General features: G+C 48.0%; 1 protein-coding gene across 7 annotated transcripts in view; it reads right to left on the reverse strand.

Moving 5' to 3' along the window:
• Nucleotides 1-26347, reverse strand: part of FLI1 (Fli-1 proto-oncogene, ETS transcription factor) — a 122811-nt gene that overhangs the window by 46984 nt on the left and 49480 nt on the right. For 5 of the 7 annotated variants that reach the window (XM_064577235.1, XM_064577234.1, XM_064577233.1 and 2 more), the window contains one exon: nucleotides 5526-5737. The exons of the other annotated variants lie outside the window; for them this stretch is intronic. In XM_064577235.1, the coding sequence (XP_064433305.1) occupies nucleotides 5526-5737 (212 nt within the window). The remainder of the gene's footprint in view (nucleotides 1-5525; nucleotides 5738-26347) is intronic. 7 annotated transcript variants of the gene reach the window in all.

A 26347-nucleotide genomic window follows, 5' to 3' on the forward strand; every position in this document is an offset into this window, starting at 1 on the left:
AGGGGAAGAGGTTCTGCCATTCAGCTTGCCGGCGCTCCTGCTAATTTGTATTGAGACCTGCACTTACAGCTAGCATGAGGTTGGGGCCCACAGGCAGCTGAGAGCCCTGGGACAGGAGACAAGAGGGCCTGGGGCGGCCACAATAGAGCAGGGAGGCCGTGCCCGCTCCAAGCGTGGAGCTCAGAGCATCTCCATAAGCCATGGCAGGAGAGGCCCCAGCAAAGGTGACGTGGACCCTGCAACCGTCTCCTTTAGTTTCACCATGGGACAGGAGCTCTTTATTCTTCCCCTTCTATTTTCATATGTTCAGTGAACGCTGCTTTAAAAATCCTGCCAGTGATTTGCAAGGGTGCCTTGCAATGTGTTAAGCAATTTAAAACAAGGTGAGAATGCTTGGGTATTTGGGTGAGAGAAGATCTCAAAGACTCCTCCCAAAGATGACCCCTTTAGCCTGTAACAGACGTCTTCTCTGCCTTCCCGCTCAGCCCCGAGCAACTCAGACGGCACCACCCCGAGCCACAAGTGTGCAGCCCAGGCTTGTGGTCAGTGGATTCTCTGTATTCACATAGCTCATGCGAGGTCCCAGAGGCCACCCAAGCCACACAGTCGCCTTAGGACCTATCATGTGTGTCTTCTATGCGGTGTGCACACTATGCACCATTGTGCGATCCGTGTTGTCTTTAGGATTTCTGTAGGAGCCATGCCTAGATGTGTGCCTTGTTGTTTTTAAAAAGGAATACTCAATAAGTGAGAAGCAAATTCCAAGGAAAGGAAAAAAAAGCACCCATAATCTAGCCCTTCGCCCTAACCCCATAGCTGTTTTCACCTCCGTACATAGTAGGTGCTCACAACTTCTCCAGAAGCCTGAGGACAGCTTCCTGCCCAGCTTGTGTGACATGCTCCGTACTGCAAGGTTCAGAACCGAAGGAAGCACCTGAGAAAGCTGCTCAGCAGTCTTAGAGGCAGAAGTTACAGCGTGTGCGAAGGTTGATCTTCCTGTAGATGGAATGTGAAGTCTCCACGTGTGTCCTAAGAGCATCCAGAGCCCACTGGCCAGTGCTAGGGGGTGTTGGGGTAGACTAACGCCGACTCAGGTCCTGCATGCCGGGAACACAAGGCAAGCAGGTCCTTGCATTCCCCTCCCCTCCATAAAATAATACTCTTTCCCTCATGGGATGTTTCTCCCCCGATCCCCGAGGTTGAGGCAGGATGCAGCTGAGAGTTATTTGCAGACCACAGCCCGGGGTCAAGTTGCTGAAGTCTACATACATCACAGAACCTACAGGCCTTGCTGTTCCAAGAACAACTCATCCTAACAGATTCAACCAAGACAGGAAGATACGGAGAAAGAGCAAACCTCCCACAATATGGGCCAGCTAGGCTTTCCCTGAGCTCCCCAGACCTCAGTCTCTCCACGTGACCCCATGCCCCTGGTCCAAATGACTTAATAGTGGGATAAAAAGCAAGAGGGGCATTGTAGCTTTAGGCACAGAGAATACCTCCTCCAGAGACACGATATCTACAGGGTCTCCAGTAAGCATGAAGTAACTCGGAAACCCAAGGGGGATGGTCCAGAGCATTCTGGTCCAGCGCTCTCTGGTGGTACAATGTGAGCCACATATATAATTTTGAACTTTCTAGTAGCCACATTTTTAAAATGAAAAAACCAGGTGAAATGAACTTTAAAATATATTAATATATTAACTCACTACAGCCAAAAGAAAATGATCCAAAAGAAATTATCATTCAGCCAAAAGAAATGATCATTTCAACATAATCAATATAAAAATAATTAATGAGCTATTTTACTTTTCTTCCCCATACTCTTAGAAGTCTGGTGCATATTTTGCATTTCGAGCACATGTCGGTTTTGGATTTCAAGTGCTCAAATGTAATGTGTGTCTGGTAGCTCCTGCATTGGATGCCACAAATCTAGTCCATGAGCCGAAAGACCCCAAATGGGATAGATACGCTGCTTTGGTTTTCTCATCTGAAGTTAGGAATTCTTGGGTATTAAAGGGGTCATTTCAATAATACTCAGGGGGTCAGGGAAACACAGTGTCGATGATGAGAGATTTAAATTGCCTGGCATCTTTTTCATTGTGTCCTTTGTTTTTGTGTGATCAAATAATAGAATCTGACATAGTTCTACCCTCAGCAAAGACATTTTTCTGAAAACCCTTGTTCCCTGCTGCCCACCAGGCCAGATTCCATGTGAGCTCTTGGAGAATATTTATGGGGTGCTGGCAATGGCTCTGAGAGTCCACTGGACCTTTTTTGTTTCCCCGGGGCGGGTGAGACTACATCAGTCCTTCTGCGCCTACTCTGTCACCTGCGGATGGTCTGGGGCAGGACTGGCCAATCAAAAGCAGGGACTGCTCTGTGCTACCAGAACCCCATAAATACCACGTCTGCTCTTTGAGGGTGATCACACAGCTCTCCTCCAGCTGGCCTCTGGTGTGATGGCAGCCAGGGATGGCTGGCAAGTGGGTTCTGCAAATTGACTTCCCTGGGGGACCCTCTTTGGCCAGGATTAGTATGTTGCAGGGGAGATAGCAGTCAGCTCATAAATGCAGCCTCCCCTGAGCACAAACGCAGGCTGCAGCTGAGGCAATGTCCGCAGACCTTGGCTGTCCTGGCTTATACACTGATGACCTATATGGTTTTGAATAAGCAGCTTCACCTTTGAGTCTGCTTAGCCATGCATCCCTTCACTTGTTAATTTCACAACTATCTACTGAGCACCTATCACGCACCAGGCATCGCTCGGTAGACAGAATAAGGCCCTACCCGCATTTTAGTGAAGGCTGTGTTAAGAGCCAGGAAGAACTAAGAAGAATCTAAGCAAGGTAAAGAGCGCTGGGTGCTGTTTCAGATCAGGTGGTCAGGGAAGGCCTCTGAGAAGGTGATATTCAGGCAGAGAGCTGAAACAAGTAGGAGAGAGAGTCATATGACTTGATGGAATAGGAATGTTCCAGAAAGAAGGAACACAGGCCCGAGACTCTGAGGCAGGAGTGTGCTTGGGATCCGGAGTCTTGGGTGGCTGATGCAGAAGGAAAGAGTAAGGAGGGATAAAAAGGGTTTCATATGGATGAGGGGGATGGGGCGTGTGGAAGACTGTGGATTTTGTCACAAGAGAGTTAAATATTCTGAAAGGTTGACTCTAGCCACTGTGTGAAGAACAGACTTCAGGAAGGCAAGCAGAAGTGGGGCGAACAGGGTGCTACCGCGGTGGCCTAGCAGGACAGATGCTGCTGGTCTGGGTTAGGGTGAGGTTACAAGAGTGGTTGGGATTCAGGCTACAACAGACCAAAGACGTTCCAAGCGTGGAATCTGGATTTTCAATAAGCATCAGGAAGGTCCGTCCAGTGGTTGGGCCAGTTTGGGAGGCACTGCCAGGTTGGGGGTTGTCAGGAACTGGACCATGAACCCCAGAGCACAATGTACAGGCAGAGAGGGAGGGGACAGAAAGGAGGCCCACAGGCCAGGAATCAGAAGGCCTGGCTCTGGTGCCGGTTTTGCCTCCTCTAAATCCTTGGACAAAGCATCAAGCACCCCCCTGCCCACCCCCCCAAAGCCCAATCTGCCTTTAAATGTCAAAATGTAATTGCAACATTTATCTCCTAGCCTCATGGTGGGGAGCAAATGATAAGATAATATGGAAAAAGTGTTTAACAAACTATTACCGCCCCCCGCCCCCGACACAGTGAGGAGCTCATTATCCTTATTATCTATGTGGAGAGATGCTCTTGTGAGGGGCTCCTGGTTTAGAACTCTGAGCCTTCCTAAAATGCTAGACTCTGGGATGGGGGTTGGGATCCCAGTGGCTGGTTCTTGTTAGTGGGATTGAAAAGTGTAGGGCTGGGTGTTCCCACAGGCAGGTCTGAGACCGGCGGTTGTCTGGGGGAGATCTCCTTCCCAGCTGCACGCTCACCCCCTTCTCTCTCCTTCTCTAGCCTTGTTTCCTGAGTGACCTCATCCCCTCTTAGTGACAATTCTTTAGAGATGATGCCCAAACCTGTGTTCCAGCCCCCAAATATTACCTCAGCCTTAGTTTCCAACGCCTAGCAGACATTTTTATCTGGATGTTCTACTGATTGCTCACAGGAATCTCAGAGGGAACATTGACATCTATTCTCAAAGCATTTCCTTTCCTACCTCCCATGCCTAATGGCACCGTCCTTGCTAAAAACAGGGAAACTCCAGCCATTTTTTAATTCTTTCCTCTCATATACCCTCTGTCCCCCCAAATAGGCTTCAATATGTGTCCACCTCAGCCCCGCTAATTATCCCTTTGATTTGTCCTTCCTGTGGCTATCCCTTTTATCCCTTTAATTAGGGAAATTAGGATTTCCCTAATCATTACCATCACTCAAATTCAGAACGGGATCATATCTTACTGGGATATTTCACTAACTTCTTATCTTTCTGACGCTCCCTTCCTTCCCCACCCTCTGTATATGATTGCCAGCTCTGGAAATCAAGCTCTGAAGATGTTACATGCCAAGTCTATAAAGTCGTTATCTGCATATGGAATAAATTCTGCATTTTCTTAGTGTGCCATTCAGGGCCCTGTCTTAATTTTCATTTTTTTCTCCTTGTGCTGTAAGGCCCATTGGCTGGCCTGATAGTTCATGAATGAGACTAACGTTTTCTCTCTTTTAAACCTTTGCTCAGGATGATCGTTATCACTATCGAGCACCTTCTGAGTCTTGGGCACTGTCCTGGGTCCTTCCTTCACAGCATCACGGTTAACCATCAACACAAGCCTATGAAGAAGCACGTCCTGCCGCCCCAGTTCTGAAAGGAGGAAGCTGGTGCTCAGACAGCTAGATAGCTCGTCCAAGGGCAGAGCTGGGAATGAAACCTGGGCTACCCGTCCCCCAGGTGTGCCCTTCCTTGTTCCTGTGAATCGTCTCTCCTTGGGCTCTCCTCCCTGCATTTCCACAAGGAAAGTCTTCCTGCCCTGGGCACCACCAAGTTCTAATACACCTCCCAAGTGTGATGTGTTCTCCCTGGCACAGTGAGCGCCAGATGCACTCACCTTTATCACCACTTCTGGACTTTTACTGCAAGAATGTTTTGGTCATCTCTGACACCCACCCAGAGAGGTCAGATATCTTCGACAGGACAAAGGATGGTATGTTCTCACTAAGTTATCCCCAAGAGGGACTCTACCTGGGCCTCACACAAAAGAGTGTCTGCATTGGGTCATGAGCCTGACTCTGACCTGGCCTTTGAGGGCTATACCAAGGCTCAGAGGGCTAGGTGGGCTTCCTGGCCCTGCTCCACCCCCAGCCCTCCGTCGTATCACCCTCTTTTGTCTCAGCTCTCTAGGGACTGACTCAGGCTCCCCGGCCCAGCACCAGAGCCCCACCTGCTGCAGGCACCCTGAGCGCCAGAAGCTGCGTAGGTCAGATCTGCTCAACTCAGACCCCTGGGGAGCGTGCCTCAAGCCTCCACCAGCCCCGCACCTGGCAGCTGCTGTGCCTACCCCTGGAGCAGCGCAGGCCTGGCGGGCTTACCTGGATCCATTCATGTGGTCATACTCCCGCTTGACATTGACCCTCACCGGCTGATTAATCCACTCTTGCTGCGGTGGGAGGGGGTTGATTTTGTGGGGCTGGCCATAGTCAGGGCTCCCTGAGGCGGTCATGTCGGCCTTGGGGAGATGGGCCGCCGCTCCGTAGGCAGAGTCGAAGAGGGACTGGTCGTCGCTCACCACTGACAGAGCCTCCTGGAGGGTCAGAGAAGGAGACCGAAAGCCCAGTGTCAGTTCATCCTGTGTCACTCTTCACCTACTCTCCTTCTGAGCTGGCAGGGTGGCCCAGGGCTACCCCCGGGGGCGGTCCAGATTGCTGATCGACTCACACTCTGGGGGGCAAGTTTACCCTTATGCAAACTCAATGGGTTTTTGCAGGTTACCCTGGGTGAGGAGGGATTTGGGACAGTCGGGTGGGGATGGGGGAGCCGACGGAGCACGTTCCTTGTTGGGTCTGTAGAGAGGAGCATGGGGAACAGGGGAGGCCGTGAGGAGTGGTTACCCAGGGCGCATGTGCAGTGTTCTGATGGAGCTTGAGCGCTGGGCTCTTTGAGGCCTCAGCAGAAATGCCCCTGACTAGCCGTGCGGAGCTGGCAGGCTGGAAGGGGATATGAAAGTGAGCATTTATTTTATAGGTGAGGCCAGTGAGACCCACCCAGAGAGGTTAAGCATCCAGCTCAAGGTCACACAAGGGAAGGGTGGGGCCCAGAGCTGTGGTTGCCTCTAATTTCAGTTTCCTTATCTGTAAACAGGTATAAGAATAGCTTTTTCAGAGCTGATAGGTGGGCTAAATGAGAAAAATCTTGGTACAGGTGTCTAGCTCGAAGAAATGCCCAGCAGTTTTCATATGGGTTCTCCAGGATGTGCTGGTGCATCTTACACAGCCATGACTCAGTTGGGAGGCTGCCCGCCTCCTGGGGACCGTGCTCTGTCATGCTTTCTTGCCTGACTCCTGAAGATGAGAGCTTCCTGTCTAAATTCTGATGATTCAGCTTGCCTAGGAACAAGGGCAGAATGTCAGCTCTGCGGATGGGGGAGTCCCTATGTAAGACCCTCAGTCTGCCCATTCATACTGTCCCATCCCCTGGTGCAAGTCTGGCTTGTGGAGAGATATGGATGGAAGAAAGGAAGCCTTGCACTTGTCAGAGATCTCCTCCCCGCCAAAGCACCGTAATAAGATGCTCCCGCTATTTCAACCCCCATCAAATCACAGAAGCCCCGGGTCACAGACTGGGGTGTGATGTTCCCTATATCACATAATTACACCAAAGTAAGTTGTCTGCTTTTCAGAAAAGAAGGGAGCACTCTATAACCCAGAATCAATTTATAATCTACGTAATCTATAATTATACAATCTATCATTGTGAAGATGAGATGGAATACTATACGAAAAATGCTTAGAACAGTCTCTGGCACTTAGTGCCGCCTGATAAATGTCAGCTATGATGATTCCTAGTGCTCGAGGACAGGTTTTCTTAGGCTACTTGTTAGGGGCTGAATTGTTCCCTCAAATTCACATGTTAAAGCCCTAATTCCAATTCCTCAGAATCTGATGTATTTGGAGAAAGGGCCTCTAAAGAGGTGATTCAGTTGACGTGAGGCTCTTCGGGTGGGCCCTAATCCAATCTGACTGGTGTCCTTATAAGAAGAGGATATCTGGACACATAGAGTCCACCATGTGGCGAGGCGGCAAGCCATCTGCAGCCAAGGAGAAGAGCCCGCCAGCACCCTGACCTTGGACTTCCAGCCTCCAGAACGGTGAGAAAATAAATTTCTGTTGCTTAAGCCACCCAGTCTGTGGTACTTTGTTATGGTGGCCTGAATACACCACCTTTACTTAAGCCCTCCCAATACCTATAAAATTACAATTTGCTCCACCAGCTAACCATCGCTGTTTCTCCCAGGGCCATTCACAACCCTGGCAGGAGGACAGCCAGATTTCAAAGAAAAAGGCTTTTCTGTGGCTGCTTCTGGCTGAGATCAGGGAAGAATTACTGGAACCTACTCCAGGAAGTCTGCTCTTGCACCAGAAGGCTTTGGATCATATAGATATGGCCAGAGATGGCAGTTTCCAAGCTGAGCTGCCTGCACAATATTGAAAGGCTCACATGCCCCAACCAAGTGGGTATCCCTTGATCCCGACCTAAAATATGCTGGGATCCTTCTTCACTTTCCACCTTCACTTTCCACCATCCTTCTGCTTTCCACCTTGTTCATGCTCAGAGGAAAGCTGGGCTTCCTGGAACCACTGTCTTTTGGTTATTAGACCCATTCTCCATGTCAGTTAGGGAGCAGACCTGGCTCCATATCCCAAACCAGTTTTGAGTTGCCATCCAGGCCCTCGGTGTTACAATTCCAAGTTGAAAAACGAGACATTGTAACCGTCCAGAGAGTTGAGCTTGAGTCCCTGAAATTCTGGGGGTTCTACACTAGGAGCAGAGATGCATTACCCCCTAGGACCTCTAAGTGCGCTTTTGGTGATAAAGGGGAACACTCACCAGTTCGGCTACAAAAAGAGACGATATACATGTAAGGAATCAGGTATCATCTTCTACTATGGAGAGGGGCTTTATGCTTGGTCAATCATGCACCAATCTTGGAGTTTCCAATTAAAGAATTTCTTATCTCCCTTCCTCTAGGTTAGGAGAAAAGACGGTGGAATAATGGAAGGAAAGAGGCAGGACTGGGGATAGTGATGCTCTGGGGAAGCAGGAAAGATCCCTCCCCTCATTATCCCCAAAGAGAGTGGGCCAGGAAACAAGAGAAGGCAGGGTTTCAAGTCCAAGGGGACCAAACAGGTGGCAAAACCAAGGTTCGCAGCAACAGAAAACAGATGAGACAAAGCAGGGGTGCTGGTGGCAGACCATGGAGAGGCTTCTTAGAGAAATGAGAATAAAGAGCTTACAGGACAAAGGGTAGGGGTGGTAGAGGGCACAAAACCTGTTTGAACTCATTTTGGAATGTAGTTCACAATCAAAGGAAACTTCAGCCAAGTGGCAACATCAAGGAGGAGAGATCCCTGATTTCCTCCGGAACGTCGCTGGTTCCTCCTGCCAACTAGTCTTCGTCCTGTGGTCCAGGCACGGATGCTTCCTTGCCTTCTCTGTCAGACTCTTCCCTCTCTGACAACACGCTTGCACACTCTGCCCTCATGCAGCCCACCGTGCACATCCCCTGGTCAGGTGGAGCTCCCTCGAAATTTGTAAATACATCCTGCCACGACCCCGGCTCAACGGCCTCGAGAGCTCTCTCGATGTTGGCCACAGCAAATCTACTCTCATCTCCTTGTGTTCCCACTACTCAGTTTTGCCCCAGCAGCCCCGCTTAGGTGTCACGACCCCCCAACTGCCACAATTCCTGCCTGAAGCTAACTGTCCCCACTGTTCCCCTCAGCAGGCCCTGCTCACATACGCTTTGTCAGCCCCTCTGTTGTGGGCACCCTTTCTTTGTCCTTTCCACCTGCACGCACGTCTGATGCTTCCCATTTTCTAAGGTAAATGAGATCTTCGTCACCCCATGAAACCTTCCCTGATAATTCCCTCTGACTCATTTGAGCTTTTAAAAGCCCAGTGAGAAGGGGCGCCTGGGTGGCTCAGTCAGTTAAGCATCTGCCTTTGCTCAGGTCACGATCCCGGGGTCCTGGGATCGAGCCCTGAATTGGGCGCCCTGTTCAGCGGGCAGTCTGCTTCTCCCTCTTCCTCCCTCCCCCTCGCTCATGCTCACTCTCTCTCGCAAATAAATAAATAAAAATCTTAAAAAAAAAAAAGCCCAGTGAGAATACTGCTCAGGTAGGTGTGTGCATGCACACACACACACTTTCTCTCTTTTCTATTTCCAGTCATTGATAGAAAAGGGCTTTTATTTTTTTTTTCTTATAACAATATGGAGAAAAGAATTTGTAGTTGAGGGAGGCTGGGAAGAGAGAGAAGATGAAGGAGAACGACTCTGTGTCTAGCTTGCTGGACAGAATTAAGAAACCTAATAAGAGCTGGATGCCAGAGATGAGAGCCCCTAGGTGGGAATAATAGATCTGGGCAGCCAAACAAGCTGATTGAAGACCCTGGTGAAAACTTAAAGTTGGGGAGGAGAACATTCTCACCGTCTCTGAAAGGAAATAACACCCCTCTTGACATTCAAGGCTGAAGGCTATAGGAGCATCCCAAGACCCCATCCCTGGCAAGTATGCTTCTGTCTTGAAGATGGGGAGCCTTCTCTAAATAGCTTTGGTGGCAGTGGGCGCAGTGAGGGGGGACAGGCCTAGAGGAAAAGGCAAACGGGGAACACGGCGCTGAGCATCTGTGGCTGACAGACTTGTGTGAGAGCATCATGTTACTGCTGGGGACTCATGGGGGCCACTGGGGGCGGGTAACAGATATGGGTGTAAGCACCAAGGTACTGCTTTTATCACGTGAGAAGCTATTGAGCTGGTCGATGTTTTGATCACATACTTATAGCTTTTACACATGTGCAGCTCTTACTATTTTATGTCTTATAAAGTTGTTTGCTTTTACTTAAACTCTTAAAATTTCTAAAAGTTTAAACATGAAACTTACTTGTACTAAAAACTCTTTACAGGAAGGACTTGTTGTGTTCAAGAACTTTTCACTGATGATTTGTTGATAAGAATTTAATTTTGGGATGAGAGACTGAATTTAGAAAGACCTTCAGCATGAAATTCACCAACCATTCTCAGAGTGACTAAGTTCCTTCAGTTTGTAACGACTTCACTTTTTCTATTGACTTTGGACATGACAGAGAAGACAAGTTATTCTTTTGAAGACTGTTAAAATCCAGGTTGCTTTAGAACATGCTACATAAAAATTGACTTCAAAGTGAAAAAGACAGAAGGTATGGCCCTCAGTGGCCCTCAGGTCTAAGGTTAATCCTTTGTCCTCATAGTCCTCACTGAGAAAGCAAGCCCTGGATTGGCTTAGTAATTGGGTTCTGAGAAGCATCTTTCCTTTGCTCTGCTAATTGCTGGGAGGCAAGGCCTATAATTCAGGATGCTCTGGTCCCTCAACCACTGAGTTCCTAGGCCCAGAGGGAGGCCCATGGTCCCTCGATTCCAAGCACATCTGTACCCTACTTGACCCATTTGCCAGAGAGCTCAGGCAAGGTCAGCTACTGGGAGTGGCAGCTGGAGTTCTGAGCTAAGTGTTTGGCCCTATTTGCCCATAGAAATGCTGCTCAAACTGTGTCAACCTTCCTTCCCATGATCCCCTGCTGGTCCAGGCAGCCAGCAGAGGTATATGGCCAACGGGGCACTTGTCTCGGTATGGGGCACTCCTTACCCAATTTGGGTGAGGTGCTTTTAGCACATCACTTATAATATATCCCATGGTCTCATTATTGAAAAGAGGTCATAGCAGATAATTATCATAGCATTTAGTAAGTGCAAGACACTGTTTATATGAGTAATCCAATTTAATCCTTTTAGCAATTCTATGAGGGATGCACGATATATTATTACCTCCATTTTTTTCAGATGGGAAAATGGCTATTCAGGGAAGTGAAAGAACTCGCTCAGGTCACACAGCAAGTGAGTGTGATCTGGGATTCAAATTCAAGTCTGCTGCCTGGTCACCTCCCAGGGAGACTGTGCGCGCTTTGAGGACAACTCTTGAGTTCATTGTACCTTAGAGCCCAATCTTTGGAGTTGGAGAAATACTAATTCCAATCTGAGCTCCATCAATTGCTCATTAGCGCATCACCGATTGTGATTCATGTATACTCTCTGAACTTCCTGTCCTTATCCGTAGAACGCGGATAATAACAGTACCTCACCTGGTAGATTTTGAATAAAGGTAAAATGAGATAATATAAGTGAATGTCCCAAATCAAGTGTCTAGAGTTCTTAGAATATAGTAAATACTCAAATATAAAAGCAGCCCCAATGCTGAGAGATGGCATTGGGATTTTGAACAAAGGTAAGATGAGATAATATAAGTGAATGTCCCAAATCAAGTGTCTAAAGTTCTTAGAATATAGTAAATAATCAAATTTAAAAGAAGCCCCAATGCTGAGAGATGGCACTGGGACCTTTGTATTGGAGTTGTGAGATGGAGCTGGGGGGGTGGGTGGGGCAGGGAGGGGGATGCAGATAAAACCAAAGATATATCTCCTTCTCCCCTGTGTGGGTTACTTCAACGGAAGTTGCTTAAGGTTCAAAATTAGCAAGTTCGGAGATAATAGTTAGATTCTGAAATGCAAATTCCATGGGTTTCTGAGAACAGAGTCTGCTTTGCTAATGTTTCCACTCTTCTTTTTCGAACCATGGATGTTGTTCCATTGCAGCTTGAAACCTCTCTTTCTGGCTTCTGAATTGAGGCTTCTAGATGGCACAGATAGCATTCTGTTAAATAGCCATGCAAGGGAGAGGAAGAGCCATTTATTGCTGAGCTAATCAAAATAGAGGTGGCCAGCATTTACTCACATTGCCATTCATACATCATACGTGCAATAACCATCAGAAAAATGCCATGTGTATGTCTGTGAATTCACTAATAAAAAAAAACTTTCTTCATTTTGGAATGTGTCATATATATATATATATTTCTTTCTTTCTTCTTTTTAAAAAAATACTAGCAGACGTGTCTTCCCAAATTTGTTTTCCTTAGATTAAGGCAAATGTTCTCCGTGTGCACGTCAGTTGAGTGATAGGGGCATGTGGTCAGAGCACTGCCACATGATGGCCTGGCTGATATTAATGATGAGCAAACATTTACATCTCTGAAAAAGCTTTGCTGAAACAGAGATGGAAAAGCCGCCAGAGTAGCAAAAAAAAAAAAAAGTTTAAGACGGTGCCTGGACCATCTCCCCCTTCTATCCAGGAACACACGAAAGAAATTTCTGCCATGGTCCTGTCCACAGAAGAATACACATATAATCCACATTTATGAACCAAACAGAGGCAGGGGAGGAAAAGTCCCAGATGCCACCATGGAGGGGAGAACCCTTTTCTTTGCTCATCCTTACAGTTAGGTTGAGTTTTTACGCTCGCATAGTGAATGAACCAAGACATGGGACCCCAAGAAGCACGAATTCTATAGTGTTTCCTCCCCCTTCCTTTCCCTCTCTCCTGCCCTGAACTCTTCAAGGACAGGTCTCTGTGGCCAGTGAGCTTTCTGGAGGTGGGTGAAAGGGCTGTCAAAAGCAACCCCACCAAGTTCCCTGCTGCTTGCTGCCCTGCTCAGCGGGCTGCTTGACTCCCAGACCAGGCCTCTGGAAAGCTCATCTCTGCACGGCAGGGAGCATACCAGCTTTGGCTTTTTATTACATTCTTTGCATAATGACATGAAGTCCCTCTTCTTGCCAGCCAGAGAGCATACAAAATTCAGACAAGATTCTAAGAAGCAAAATGCTTTGTCTTCTCTGCTTTCGGAAATCAGCAAGCTCTGCAGCAGTGGGAGCATCCAGCTCGGGGTGGTGGGGCAGGGGGTCCTCATCATAGTCACATCTAAAGCTGTTAGTTCAAGCATTTTGCTTCTCTCTCTTCTCTAATTGCTGGCCACGTACCCACTTCTTCCCCATTATTTTGGTCCCACAGAGGGCAGGTGGACAAAGAGAAAAGAAGACAAACTATATGACAAGTTGGATAAGGAAGAAGATGGAAAACATCAGTCAGTCATCAAATATTAAGCAGCAGCCCCTTGGCACGTGGTAAGTCCCGGAACTGCCTGGACTCATATCTGCCCAGTTGTCTTTTCCCAAAAGGGCCATGATAATATTTCCAATCTTTGCCACTGCCCATCAGCATACAGGCTCTGTTTCCCTTCCTCTTGAACCCAGATGGGACTTTATGACTGTCTCAACAAACGAAAGGTGGCAGAAGTGACCTTGCAGGACTTCCAAGGCGAGGTGATAAAGGGCATTATGACTTCCATCTGCTTCTTGGTCTCTCTTGGGCCTCCAGTCCTTGGAAACCAGCTGCCATGCCACAAGGAAGCCCAAACCGGCCCAAGCAGAGAAACTATGTGCATGGAGAGGCCCACATGGAGAGGGACCCAGGGCCACCAGCCACCAGCCACCAGCCAGCATAGACCTCCAGACTTGGGGGTGATGAGCCTGCAGATGTAGGTTATGCCCACGAGCATCATAGTTGTTGTATGCCGCAAAGTTTTGGTATAATTTCTTACGTAGCCATAGTAACTGGAACATTTCCTACCACTTTAATCAGCAACAAGAGAACCCAGATTCAGAGGATGCAGAGCATGATCGTCTGCATATCCTTTTCACTATGGTTACTGACACTGGCTATAGGAATCAGCGCCAGGACTCACTAGATGGGGAAACTGAGGCACAAAGCACAAGCTCTCTGGGTTCACACAGTGAGGGAGAGTCAGTCTCAGCCTTCAAGCCTAACTCCTCTGATAACCACCTAGTGGAAGTAACCCTACACAACAAGAAAACACAAAGGAGAAGCGAACCAGGGCTACATTTTTTTTTTATTAGAAAGAATAAATAGAACAAGTACTATCTGATACTCTGAAGCTCACGAGGGACTTTTACAGTCGTTACCTCATTTAGCCTTTTAAGAGGTTTGTTAGGATCCTTATATTATTAAAAAGGAAACTGAGGCTTAAAGAGGTTCATATTGCCTTAGGTCCCTCAACTAGCGAATGGCCCAACTAGTAGCCTGTGCATAAAACGTACACTCTTCCCCCAAACTCCTTCCAGCCCACTGACTATAATCCTAGGTTGGGCCACAGAGCCAAACCTGCCATAGAAACTCAGAGCGCTTCGCTGATTTCTAAGGTATTTTATGGAACTCTGTCCCCTCCCTCCCCCTCTCTCCATCCCCTTCCCCCCAACCCCACTTAAATCTTCACTTACTGGGGAAGGGGCTTCTGCAGCGGGCGACCCAGGGAAAGGCAGCCAGCCAAGTTCCTAGACAATGGAATTAGAATCCTTTGCAGATGAAAGTACTTTATTTAATGGAGTTTAATAAATTAAGGGAATGAGCCTAAATGAGTTCAGAGAAGAGGGTCTCTGTGTTCTATAAAGGCATGCCTTGTAACAGAATCCAGAGCTGTGGCCTGTGTTAATCATGGTCCCCATTAGATACTTCTCCAGCTCTCCCGTGGTATCTACCTTTGCCTGTTGACTTTGAGTTTTCACAGTCACTATTTTGACCATAACCACATTTAAAGGGCATCTCTAAACATCAAAGTTAAATTCTCCTCCCACAGAGAATGATTTTACTGCTGAAAAGAAAAAAGTGCTGAATATGGAAACTGACAGGAAGGGGATATAAGGTTAGTCTGAACCCCAAGACGGGAACATATTATAGTATGCTTTACTTTCTGTTTCTTTACAATGGGTCTGACTGCTCTTCAACCTGCTTTTTCTCAATGACACTGGGGGTAGCCAAAGGGTCAGCAAAGATCCGTTGTGTAGTGTTTGTTACCTTTGACCATCCAGGGGGTCGAGCTCCTCTCCCATAATAGGGGGTGACCTGGGGTCTGAGGTGGAGCCCACAGTGTTGGAGGGGTAGGACCGAATGGGGTTGGGAAGCTGAGGTTCACTAAGGTTAGGAAGCTTGGATGCTCTCCTCCGTGAAATGGAGCCCATGTTCTCCTGCGTGTTCAGATGGGCCAAAAGGGGGAAATTAAGCCCTTGCTGGTGCAATAGGGCAATGAACGAATGAGCTGTCAACCAGCAAAGCAGAACCCCAGACGCCATGAGGAAAAGCAGACAGGGAAGACAGAAGTCCTGGAAGGCCGTCCAGATACACCAGCGGAAGTCATTCCTTACGTATGTATTTCACTGCTCATCACTTGCATCGGGACTGCATTCTGCCTGCTTTCACAGAGCTGGCTATTTCAGTCATCAAACATACTGGAATACTTCCACACCAGTGACTCCTTTCCCCTCTCTGCCCGGGGACACCTAATGGGTCAATGATTGGCACAGCAGGTCCTCCAGGACCCCGCTCTAAAACAAGGGCACCCTGGTACCCACGGCATAGGGATGGTGACATATCTGCATGTTTTCCCGGACCTGGAGGGGGGTTTTCTGATGACAGAGGTGGTGGCAAGTGAGGACCAGTGAAGATCCAGCCTGGGTCGGGAGCAGTCTCTCTCCCCCCAAGAGGATCCTTGAGCATGTTTGCCTCAGAAGGGGTCAAAAGGTGAAGGGCAGAAGAAACAAACCACTTCGTCTCTCTCCTCACTCTGTAGCATGCTGTTTTAAAAATGTGTTCCAATAAAAGACACCGGTTGCAGGCTGGGTCAATGCAGAGCTTTACCGGCTGTGTGAGTTTGGGCAAACTAGCTACGCTCTTGGTTCCTGGAAAATTTTAAAACTGTCTTGCACCAAATGTGGAATGCTCTCTGACGATGATGAACGGCCACGCTGCCCCGACCACAGAGAGCTGAAAGCTTGGAAGACGTGTCCTCCGAGGGGACTGGCTGCAGTGTTTCCCCACAGAGCCTGCATGTCCCCCCACACGGGGCTGATCGAATAGCCTGGGAGCTGGGAAAACGTTCTTGACCGGTCCTGTTGCTTGAGAGTGGGAGCGCTACGAATTGTCCTTTGGAGCCTTGTCTTTATGGGTCTGACTTGGTAGGGGGACCAGGAGGATCTCAATCTGGTCTGTGGTGACGAGAGGGGACTCTGAGTGACAAAGGGAAGGGGGCAGTGAGGCAGTTCAGCTCTGAAAGGATGGGCTCCCCCCAGGGGCAGACAGTTGTCCAGCAGGGGTGAAATGGCACTTTCTGCCAAGTTTGTCAGTGCTGGGGAGAGGAGGAAGTGTTGGTGGCGGTTGCCCTTGGGTGTTTCTTTGACTCCTGGGGTCATGGGAACTTTCCCATCCTTTTTCTCAAAAACCAGTTCGGCTGCTGGCGGCACCCCATCCATCTTATTCTTTCTTTTCACTCCCAGTTGCTTGCTCAGTTTCCAACACCCAGTAGGGGCGCAGTGACCTCTTCTAATGGATCAAAGCCCCAGAGCTGATAAGAAACACGGAGTCCCCCTGCCCCCGCCCCGCCCAGCACCTTTTACCACCAGTTGGATTTCTCGTTCTGTCTCTTGGCTGTGGGCTATTTCCATTAAGCCTCGCACCCCAGGCTTGTCCAGTTTCTTTTTAAACAGCCACACCCAGTGTCCAGTTTAAACACAAAGCCACTGACTGCTCCTTCTCAACAGCCACTTGAGGTCCTATTCCTAGAAGCTGTGATCTTATCTGACAATTTCCTCGTGTGACAGTTTCCGTGGCAACTGCGGCCCTCATAATCACAGGAAGCCCATGAGGAAGCATGCACACGGCAGGGTGCCCTTTGCTCTATTCCCTGCAGCTGTACCCCGGGAGCATCCCGGCAGGGGGATGAAAGCAAAACCGGCCTCAAGAAGCAGGGTGTCTGGTCTCATGTGCCCAAGTTGGGAAATGTCTGCAAGCCACGGCTGGTACCGGCCAGGGCCAATGCCACTTCACCGTGATGGGCAGCAAGGCGTAGCAAGAGACTCTATTTTCTTTCATCTCCTCACAGGGCCCTGAGCAAATATGGTCTCCTGAATCCATTTCACAGTTCTCAATGGCTGTCTCCTTTCCATGACTCACGCCCGAAGAGCCACGTCTGGTGACCCTATGCCCATCTAGACCTGAGTGTGCAGCATTTCCAACTTTCACATCTGGATGACCTATCTATCCTAGCCAAGGTGCTTTGTTGTGTTGTGGTCCCATGGCATCTGGTTACCATATTGTTGCAGCGATGTGCGGCCAGGTCCCTGAGGATGGAGGTCACCGAAGGAGGTGGTGCCTAAGGAGGTCTGTCTCTCGGCCGGCTCAGCAGCCCTGACCCCATCTCTGCCCAGCTCCTGTGCTTTACATTATCCTGCTTTTCCATTCCTTGGTGCCTTCTGCTCACGTTTCCCTTCTGTCTTCTTCACTCTTCCTGCGTCCGGCTCCCATTCCTTCTCTTTCTCTTGCTCCTTCTCTTGCATTTCAATGTTCTGTTTTAAATGGATTCTCCTCTTGTTATATAAGACCCCGCACTCCATACCTTTAGACTCCTATTTGATATACATTTCTTGACTGCTCTCTGGGTGTCTGCAAATACCTATGTGAAAACCAGCTTCCTTTTCCCTTTGCTCAAACCAGCTGTCCCTGCATAGCCCTGCCTTCCACATCCCCTCTGTCTCATCAGATCTCATTTACTCACCAAACTTTTATGGAGGACCTAACTAGGGGTCAGGCATTCGGCTAGGCAACAGGGGTCACAAAGATAAATGAGACTCTAAAATCACACACTTGCCCTTAAGGAGTTCAAGTCTGGGCAGAAGACTAAGGCAAACATCGATACTTGTGTGGGGGTGGGAAGACAGGCAGTGAGTGAGGGGCTTAGGGGCGGCCTCCTGGAGGAGGTGGAGCCCGAGATGGGTGAAGGGGGCCTTCTGGAACACCGCAAGTGCCACCACCTTCAGGAAGTTTCCCTGGACCCTCCAGCCCACCACAGTCACCTGTTCCACTGCTGAAACTGGTAGTACTTTCTATCTCCACCACCCAGTCAGCATTTTATTCTAGACTGCTTTGTCACATTGCTTTTCTTTTTCTTTCACTCCTGCCATATGTGGTAGGTTTCCGTAGGTTCACCTTCTGTCTCTCCCACCAGATTGTAAATCCCTCGAGGATGGATTTTCTTTGCCATTTTCCCTAGACATCATTTACACTGACTGAGTGCCTTGATTCCCTCATCCCGAAAACGGGCACAGTGACTGAACCCACTTGAGACTGAGCGTGTTCACGGATGGCAAGGGCTCTTCACTGAGTCCCTGCTGGCTTCTTGGAGATGTTGCTTACGGAGCCAGAATGACAGGATCTGAGTTCCACATCTACCACTCATAAGTTCTGTGACCTTAAACAAGTTCTTTAATCTCTCCGTGCCATCGTTTCTTTTTTGGTAAAACAGCAACGATAATAATTGTATTCTAACTCATGCCTGTCACATAGTAAGCACTCTGAATTTAATCATCTTCCTAGGAGTCACAGATTCTAACATAAGAAAAGCACTTCATTTCTCTGGGCCTGTTTCTTTACTTGCAAAATCAAAGGACCGAACTAGACAATCTGCCAGATCCTCTCCAGGGCTTCAATCCTAAAATCTATTAGTGGGTTGGTCCTACAGCCCCATTTGCCTGCGACAGTCACAGTTTAGGCCTACTGTTCCAGAAAATGTTAAATAACACCTCCCTTCACTCTCAGAATTATTCCCGTTTGAATGACACATTATATGGATGAGCAAGCTGGGCTATCTCAGTGTATCTTAGCTTCATGGGACCGTGGGTTGTCTTCCTTGCTCTTCCTTCCAGGGAGGAGGTAAGGGGAACCAAGGACAGCCTGGTCTATACAAAAAGCCAAGCATCCGCTCCTCTTGGAGCTCAGGCTCCATCTCCGGGACACAGCTGGTCTTTCGGTTGGCAGCCACCCTCAAAGCGGTCGCCCACTGGGTTGGCCTTCATCCTTGTTTGACTTGAGTGCCAAACCTAGGCAGTCTGGCACTGGGCCTCCTGTCTCTCGGCATCCATCTATAGGAAAAGCAGATATTTTGTGAACAAGTCCTGCCATGGCCTTCCAATGAAAACATCTCAGTGGGATTACATGGAGATATTTTCTTTGTCAATCTCAGTAAAGCTATTAGAACAGAAAACCGAGCTGAAGCCCACTGACAGTTCCTGGGGACTTGGGACTGATTTAGTTACTCTATAAAGGGTACTTAGTGTTCTGCTCTTGGAAGCTTCTGAAGGTATTGGCCTTGACCAGTAGGAGCCTGTCTGTCTCTCTCAGGGACATATGTCATGGTGGCGGTATGGCTTAATCCTTGACGGTTCCAAAACTTAGGGGAAATGGGAAACTAGCCCACCAGGTGCGGATGCCCTGAGATGTCCAAAAACTTCATCAGCAACTTTTTCCTTCTCGTTCCCTTTACTCCAGGCTCCATTGTCAAAGGCTGTCAAGTTCTTACGCAGTCACATCTGCTTAGGTTTCTGCGTGGTTGAGATCTCCCACGTTCACTATGGCCTTGGTGATCTCCACGAGAAGGCCAACATCAGTGATGTCAACCTTCCCAACCCTGCACTTCTTGGGAAGCTGTGGAAGCATGATGTCCCTGGGGGAACCTTGTGGTCACCTTTCTCCTTCTAATCCCGACCCAAGGAAGGTTTCAGGTCTGACAGCCTGAATGACTTTTTGAAAGTGTTAAGGAATTTTGGAAAAGAATAAGAACACGTTCTTTAGCCTCAGTCTGACCACAGAATCAGAATTAAGAAACAATATGTTTCTCTAAACATATTCTTCTTTTATGTGGAAAGAAATTGGACTCATAAATTGGTCTTCTAGACCAGCACTGTCCAACAGAAATTTCTGTGATAGGGAATATTCTAAAATCTGCCCTGTGCAGTAGAGAAAGCACTAGCCATGTGTGACTACTGAGCATTTGAAATGTGGCTGAAGAACGGAATTTTAAAATTTTACTGAATATTGTATTTAATTTCAATTTAAATAGCCACGTGTTCCTAGTTGTTGAATACAGTGACCATCATAGGCTCTAGACACTTAACGCTTGGTGGCCAGACTATGGGCTACTCAAAACATGCTTAAGTCACTTCAGCTATTCCCTTAACACGTCCTGTCTCATTATGGGATCATGAACGTATTCGCCACCAAAAAAACCCCCCATTCTTTCATTCATGGATGCATTCATTCATTTAACCAATATTTACTGGACAGGTGCTAGGTACCAAGCACTGTCATAAAACTCAGGAATATGTCAATGGAAAAATGGCATTCACAGTATTAACAGCCTTATTGTTACTATAGAATTAGGAGATTTGTAGAAACCTCCCTCCACCCCCGGTCTGACTCTATCTCTGGGGTGAACTAAATATTTAACAAGTATGCAGATGACTTTGTGAATAAGAGGTCACCCTGGGCAGGTAAGTAGCAGCTCCCAATCTGCTGTGTAATCAGCCTGTGCTCTTGGAGTGGAAGGTGTGCTAAGAGAGGGAGGAGGGGGGGTAGATCCTGAATTCATGACAGCAGGAATTCTGGTCTGTAGTGAGGATTACAGTAAATAAGAACAAGGCTCACCAAAGAACTCTGGGAAGTGTAAGTTGTGTGTGTTGTTAATTTGCCGTAGCGCGTGAAAGGGTCTGGGCCAATGGCTTCCGCAGGCCCCCTCCCCCGGGCAGCATCTCAGAGAGCAAGGAAGCAGCTGAGCCACTGCCTCAGGAGAAGGTGACAGGACATGAAGCACAGAAAGATGGCACAACCAACTGTCAAGGCAGGGGGATTTCAGAGGAGAGGAGAGCAGTGAACTGAACAGGAATGTGGCCGAGGGGCAGGGCGTTAACACTTCATTGATGATGAACACATGTACTGCAGGGACTTTCCTGGTTGTAAATAGCCAGCTAGGACCTCAGGTAAACATTTGGTTTCATCCTCTGAAGAGCATACAGCAGGGAGAAGGGGGCGTAGACTCCCAGCCACCACCTTCAAAGGCTGGTCCCCAGGGACTTGGAAGGGCACTGCCCTCCATTCAGTAAAATGCTGTGGTTCTCCCTGCATGGTCCTAAAACAGTACGAAGGTCTCCAGTGATCTGGAAGAGCAGCGTTCAGATCCTTCTGTAAGGTGCGCCCCCGCCCCCGGCATCCTACTGGCCTGGAGGGCAAACTCTGTTTCTCCAGCCCCAGAGCCCAAGTCTGAGTGGAAGGGCCATTGATTGTATATTCAACTGGAGCTCGCAGACTGGGGCTCCCGGCCCGTAACACAGGCCTGGTGCTTCTCAGAGCTTCAGCCCTTAGGAGAGCAGCGGTTGACTAGTTGACTAGTAGAGCCTGGGGGCTCTGGCAAGCCAAACACCTCTGCCCAGTAGCCCTTCTCTCTTTCCCTCTAGGTTAACAACAACATTTGCATGAAAACAGGATCTTTTCGGCTGCACATTCTCTCCCTCCTCTCCACCTCCCTTTCTTTCTGGTCACCCTATCCCCATCCCTCCCAGGCCTTGGTTCAGACACCATCTAAGCAAGGACCCACCACCCTAATTCCAAGAAGGGGCCCTGCATGACCATTAGGATGCTTCACATGACCTCACCCCTCTGAAGGGAGGACTGTATAATATTAACTCTCTCCAAGTCCCAACTGTCAACATTCGAAGGTCTGGTCTAATTGAGAAAGACTTGCTCTAAAACATTCACTCTTCGAACCCAAAGCGATCACCACACTGTGGTTTGAGAGAGGTTTCTCCTTCTCTCTCCCAGGAGATCAGTCCTCCTAATTATTTTAATATAGGCTTATATGAAAAAAAAAATTGCAACCTCTAGGCACACAGAAAATTAACTGGGGCAAGTAGGGGAAGAGGAGGGGGTCAAAGTGCAGCAGGGCTGTGTCAGGCCAGGCCAGGAGAGACCAGATGGACCATTATTTACCAGGTCTTTGTCTTTGGCAACCCAACGTTGTTCTGAGATTGCTCTGACCTGATTCCAGCACTCCCAATGGGCCACTACTTCTATAAGAACCAAAGGTAAGCTCTAAAAGGAAAAGTGAATAGATAAGAAATTGTTCTCTTTAAATACCATTGTTTGCTGTGATAACAGATTTACTCTTTCAGTAAATCGTTCAGACCCTATGTGGGTCCCTCGAGAGCTTTATGGACAGCTCCCTTGTGTTTAGAGAGAGTCTGACTGTTCTCCCTTCGTGTGCATGTGCATACTCATTCCCAAATACGTGTGTCAATATACGGCTTCTCTTCCAAACCCCGCTTCGGGTCCAAGGGTTACTTGGGAGATTACTCGCCGCGCTCACAGAGCGCAGACGCGCCTAGACGTTGATAGCAAGGAGGCATCTACTTCCTTCTAATATCAGGGCAAGTGAATCGGCCCACGTGTCCTTCACATGCAGGGACAAGAGGCCCAGCTGGAGGGTCTGGCCAGACCTGATGCAGCTCAGACGTGGCCCTTTGCTCCTGCAGCAAGAGGAAAATCCTGTCAAAATGGCTTAACGATCTTCTAATATTTCCATGCAATTAAGGCCACATCTGTCTCCCAGGCCCCCACACTCCTTTGCTAGTGCACAGACATGAACCAAACAGTCTGTCTTGTCGATCTGGAAGGTAACAAAGAGCTCCATTCATAACTGTAGGCACTTGCACCGTTTTTTTTTTTCAAAGTAAAATAGAGTTTTCACTTTGAGAATAACCTGTGTGGCAAGCAAGCGAAGGATTTTTCTCCCCTAATAAATCAAATTCAACAGCCTAATAAAATGCTGGCTCCCCCATTGCCCCCACCACCGCCTCCCCCTCCCACTGTCCCACTCCCTGCCAACAATTGCTCAGAACACAGACTAGTGGGCGCACCCGAAGATGGTAGGGGAAGGTGAGCTGGGAGCATGAAGGGAATTCAAACACCTTTTGAAGGTGGGATGGGTTTGTTCGGCAGATGAACAACTGAAATGGGTGCGGGGAGGGCTGGGTAAGTAGGTAGGTAGCCTGCCGTCCCCTCCCCCACTTTACCTCCTTTCTCAGCCTTTCTGGGCTGGTTTCAAAACATTCCTTTTCTTGGCCTGCTCCCTTTTCCCCACTACCCATCCCCAGGCATTGGGTAAACCTGCTTCCTTCTTTTGCATGGGGAGGAACAAGAGAACAAGGTTCCTAGGGATGGAGCAAGGGCTCTTGGACCACACCTGCTGCTGAGCCCTGCAGGAGCTTGCTGCTCCTCAGAACAAGGCTGAGAGATCTCCCTGGTCTTTGAAGCCTCCAGAGAGTGAGTTTGCAGGAGATAAGTGCTGATAAACATCGAGTTTGGTGCTTATCTGCAGCAAACACAATCTTTTGAGGTTCTCTCTGAGCTCACAGGCCATAGAGACTCTAATCAGAAAACAGAAGGGAAAATGCAAAACCAAGCAGTATTTGCTGCTGCTTTTTCTTCTTCTTTTTTGTTTTGTTTTGTTTCAACCTACACACTGGAAAGCCCAACGTAGATACTATACTACAGGGGACTCCAGAGTAGAAACACAGCCCTGGGTCTTTGCTCTGTTCAATTTTTGTTGTTGTCATTCAGCCGTCAACAGAGGAGATATTTTCAGTCCTGGACGTGAGAAGATGAGCCAGTGTTGACAACGACAATCTGCCCATAGCATTCACTTTCCTAAAATGCTTTCACAGGTGTTGTGTTATCTGGGCCTCATGACAGCACCCTAAGGTAAGCCCAATGGTTGACAAGTAAAGAAACTGAGCCTGAGCTAGGTTATGTGATTTGTCCAATGTCACACAGCTTGAAGTGGGGGTTCCAGCAGCACAAGCCAGATTTTTCTGTTCATCTTAGCTCACGCAGAGGCTCAGCAGGTAGAAGAATACCCAGAAATCGAAATGGCTTTGAATCTGGGCATCCGCCCCAGAAGCATTTGGAAAGCTTGGGGGGCAGGGGATCAACCGGGTTAGCCAGGGTCTCTGAGTTTTGAGGCACTTGAGTGTTGCAAAAAAGGCAGAGACTTGGCTGTCTTATATTTCAATGCATTGTTGATACCTCACTTCTTAGGATGGCATACTAGCAAGAGGCACAGGTAAAAAAAAAGTAGCTTAGAGTAGAAAGAGCAGCAGAACAGGAACAAGGGATCTAGAGCTCGGGTCTCTGCTCCACCACTGACCTGCCATGAGCCCTTAAGGAAGGATTACTTCTCTGAGTTTCCATTTCCCCTTCCATAAAATGAAGGAGTGGGATCGATGGTACATAAGGCAGAAGGGTGAGGGAAGATGAGGGAAGCACGGAGAGTGTTTGCTCCCCCATGAGTACACTCCTTAAAAATTACATGACCACAATGACAGTTTTAGGGTAAACTGTGGATGCTCCTTGGGAAGACTAAGAGGGAAAGCTCAAGGGTAGAACCTGGCTACAGGTATCTCTCCCAGCTCCAGAATTTGACGGTGCTGATGGGGGAGTCTTCAGCTCAGGGATCTACTGATGGTTATTTATATGCCTAAAGACAGCAAGGTATCTCCACACAAGGTTCTATTGAGCCATTCTGCTCCTTACTGCCAAGCCCTCCATACTATGTATATAATATTGACCATCTGCAGTTGGGTAGAAAGTATTCCCTCCACAAAAGCCTCACCAGTAACATTAAAGCAAAAGTAACTGCAACTCGGCCTGAAAGATCATTTCCTGAGAGTAAAGGTGATACATCATTCACATGATCTCTCCTAGGAACCTCAATAAACCGTCCATGGCCACATGTAGGATGAGGAGTAAGACTTGGGGCGGGGGGTGTGGTGAAGCAAGGCGGCTCTTACTTTATCTCTATTTGAATTTGTTAAAAGGAAGTATTCACGTGTTATCTATTTCATTAAAAATCCATTTTAAAGGATGGGTTAAAAAAAAGAACAATTGTGTTCATGGTGAGGTCATGGTTGAGAGACAGGGGGCTGGATGGAATTCCCCACCCAGGGCTCATTCAAGCTGTAGAACTCACTGACGTTGAAGAGGCACCATATTGTAGACGGCCAGTGCTCAGGTGTGTGTGGTGGAGGGCATCCAGAGAGACGTGAAACATGCCCCTTTGGTGCCTGTCCTATGAGTCTCATTTGGGAATACCTTACTTCACGCTGTGTGTTCTGTTTTTTTCAGCTCCCAGGTAGCATGGTCCTGAAGATAACACTCTGAGGTAGGTCAGAGAGTACAGCGTCATTTTACAGATGAGGGGCTAGAATTGTGCTAGCCCCCAGGTCTCACTCTTTCTTTCTGTTCTATATCAAGAGGGCTTTCTCCTGCTCCTGGGGTGGGGCGGGGGCGGGGGGCAGGGCACACCATCATCACTACATAGCCAGCTAGATTTAACAAATTCAGTTTGGAAAGGGTCTTCAGAAGTTCTTGTCCGTTTAAGAGTCAAATTTGTTGGAGAAATATGCCTCTTGAGCTCAGAAAGCTATCCACACTCTTTCATATACACTTAAAGAACCTTCAGAAGATACCCACTTGAGGCATAGGGGGGAAGGCTCAGTATTAGCATCTGGTTACTACTACCCTTTGGAACACAGACTGGGGTCTGGACTGGTGTGGGGCGCTGAGTCAGGCTCTTCTCCCAATGGCAAGACATCTTAGTCTTTTTCATGGTCCCTCACACACACCTGCATACGCACAAATACCCACAAATTACAATGCATTTTGAAAACTACTAAATATTGCACTATAAATATTTAACTTATGCAAATAGTATGATAGCAGAAAATGCGCACATAGACAACACGGTAGCTATCTGTCTCTTCCAGAATCAGAAAAATAACCATTCTTTCTAGTTTTCTGATCACATATACAGTATTTGACAAACATTTGCTTTGGAAACCAGTGAACAACATGGTTTATTGATATACTATTAGCCCTGAGCTCTGTTTTTAGATGTTTTAGCTCCAGTGGAGATTTTTATCTGTACCTGGCATATCTTGAGTTTGTCTGAAATGGGTGCATCTCACAAAACCTCTCCAGGTTCCCACATTCTCAAAGTTGCTGGAGTGACAAAGGGATTCAGGATATCAAGCCAACGATTAGAATTTCAAGCATAAGACTCTGCTACAGGTACATATATTAAGGGTTTCAGAACTCAGAGTGCTAATGTCACCAACAAAAGCTGTAGTTTATCAAGGCATATCACCCCTTTTTTGTTGGAAGTTTCCTGAGTCTAAGGTTCCTGAGTGTGAAGAATTATTACCAGGTCTTCTTTTTCTAGCAATTTCTAACTGACTGCCCTGCACATATTAACTGAATGTGTACAGCTCATCATAATGGAAAGGAAGAACAATGCACTGATGCTGGGCGGCAGTGGG

Source organism: Mirounga angustirostris, unplaced genomic scaffold, assembly GCF_029215605.1.
Source record: "Mirounga angustirostris isolate CCGP_5_RB_7025 unplaced genomic scaffold, mMirAng1.0.hap1 SCAF_13, whole genome shotgun sequence".
In the NCBI taxonomy this organism is placed as follows: domain Eukaryota; kingdom Metazoa; phylum Chordata; class Mammalia; order Carnivora; family Phocidae; genus Mirounga; species Mirounga angustirostris.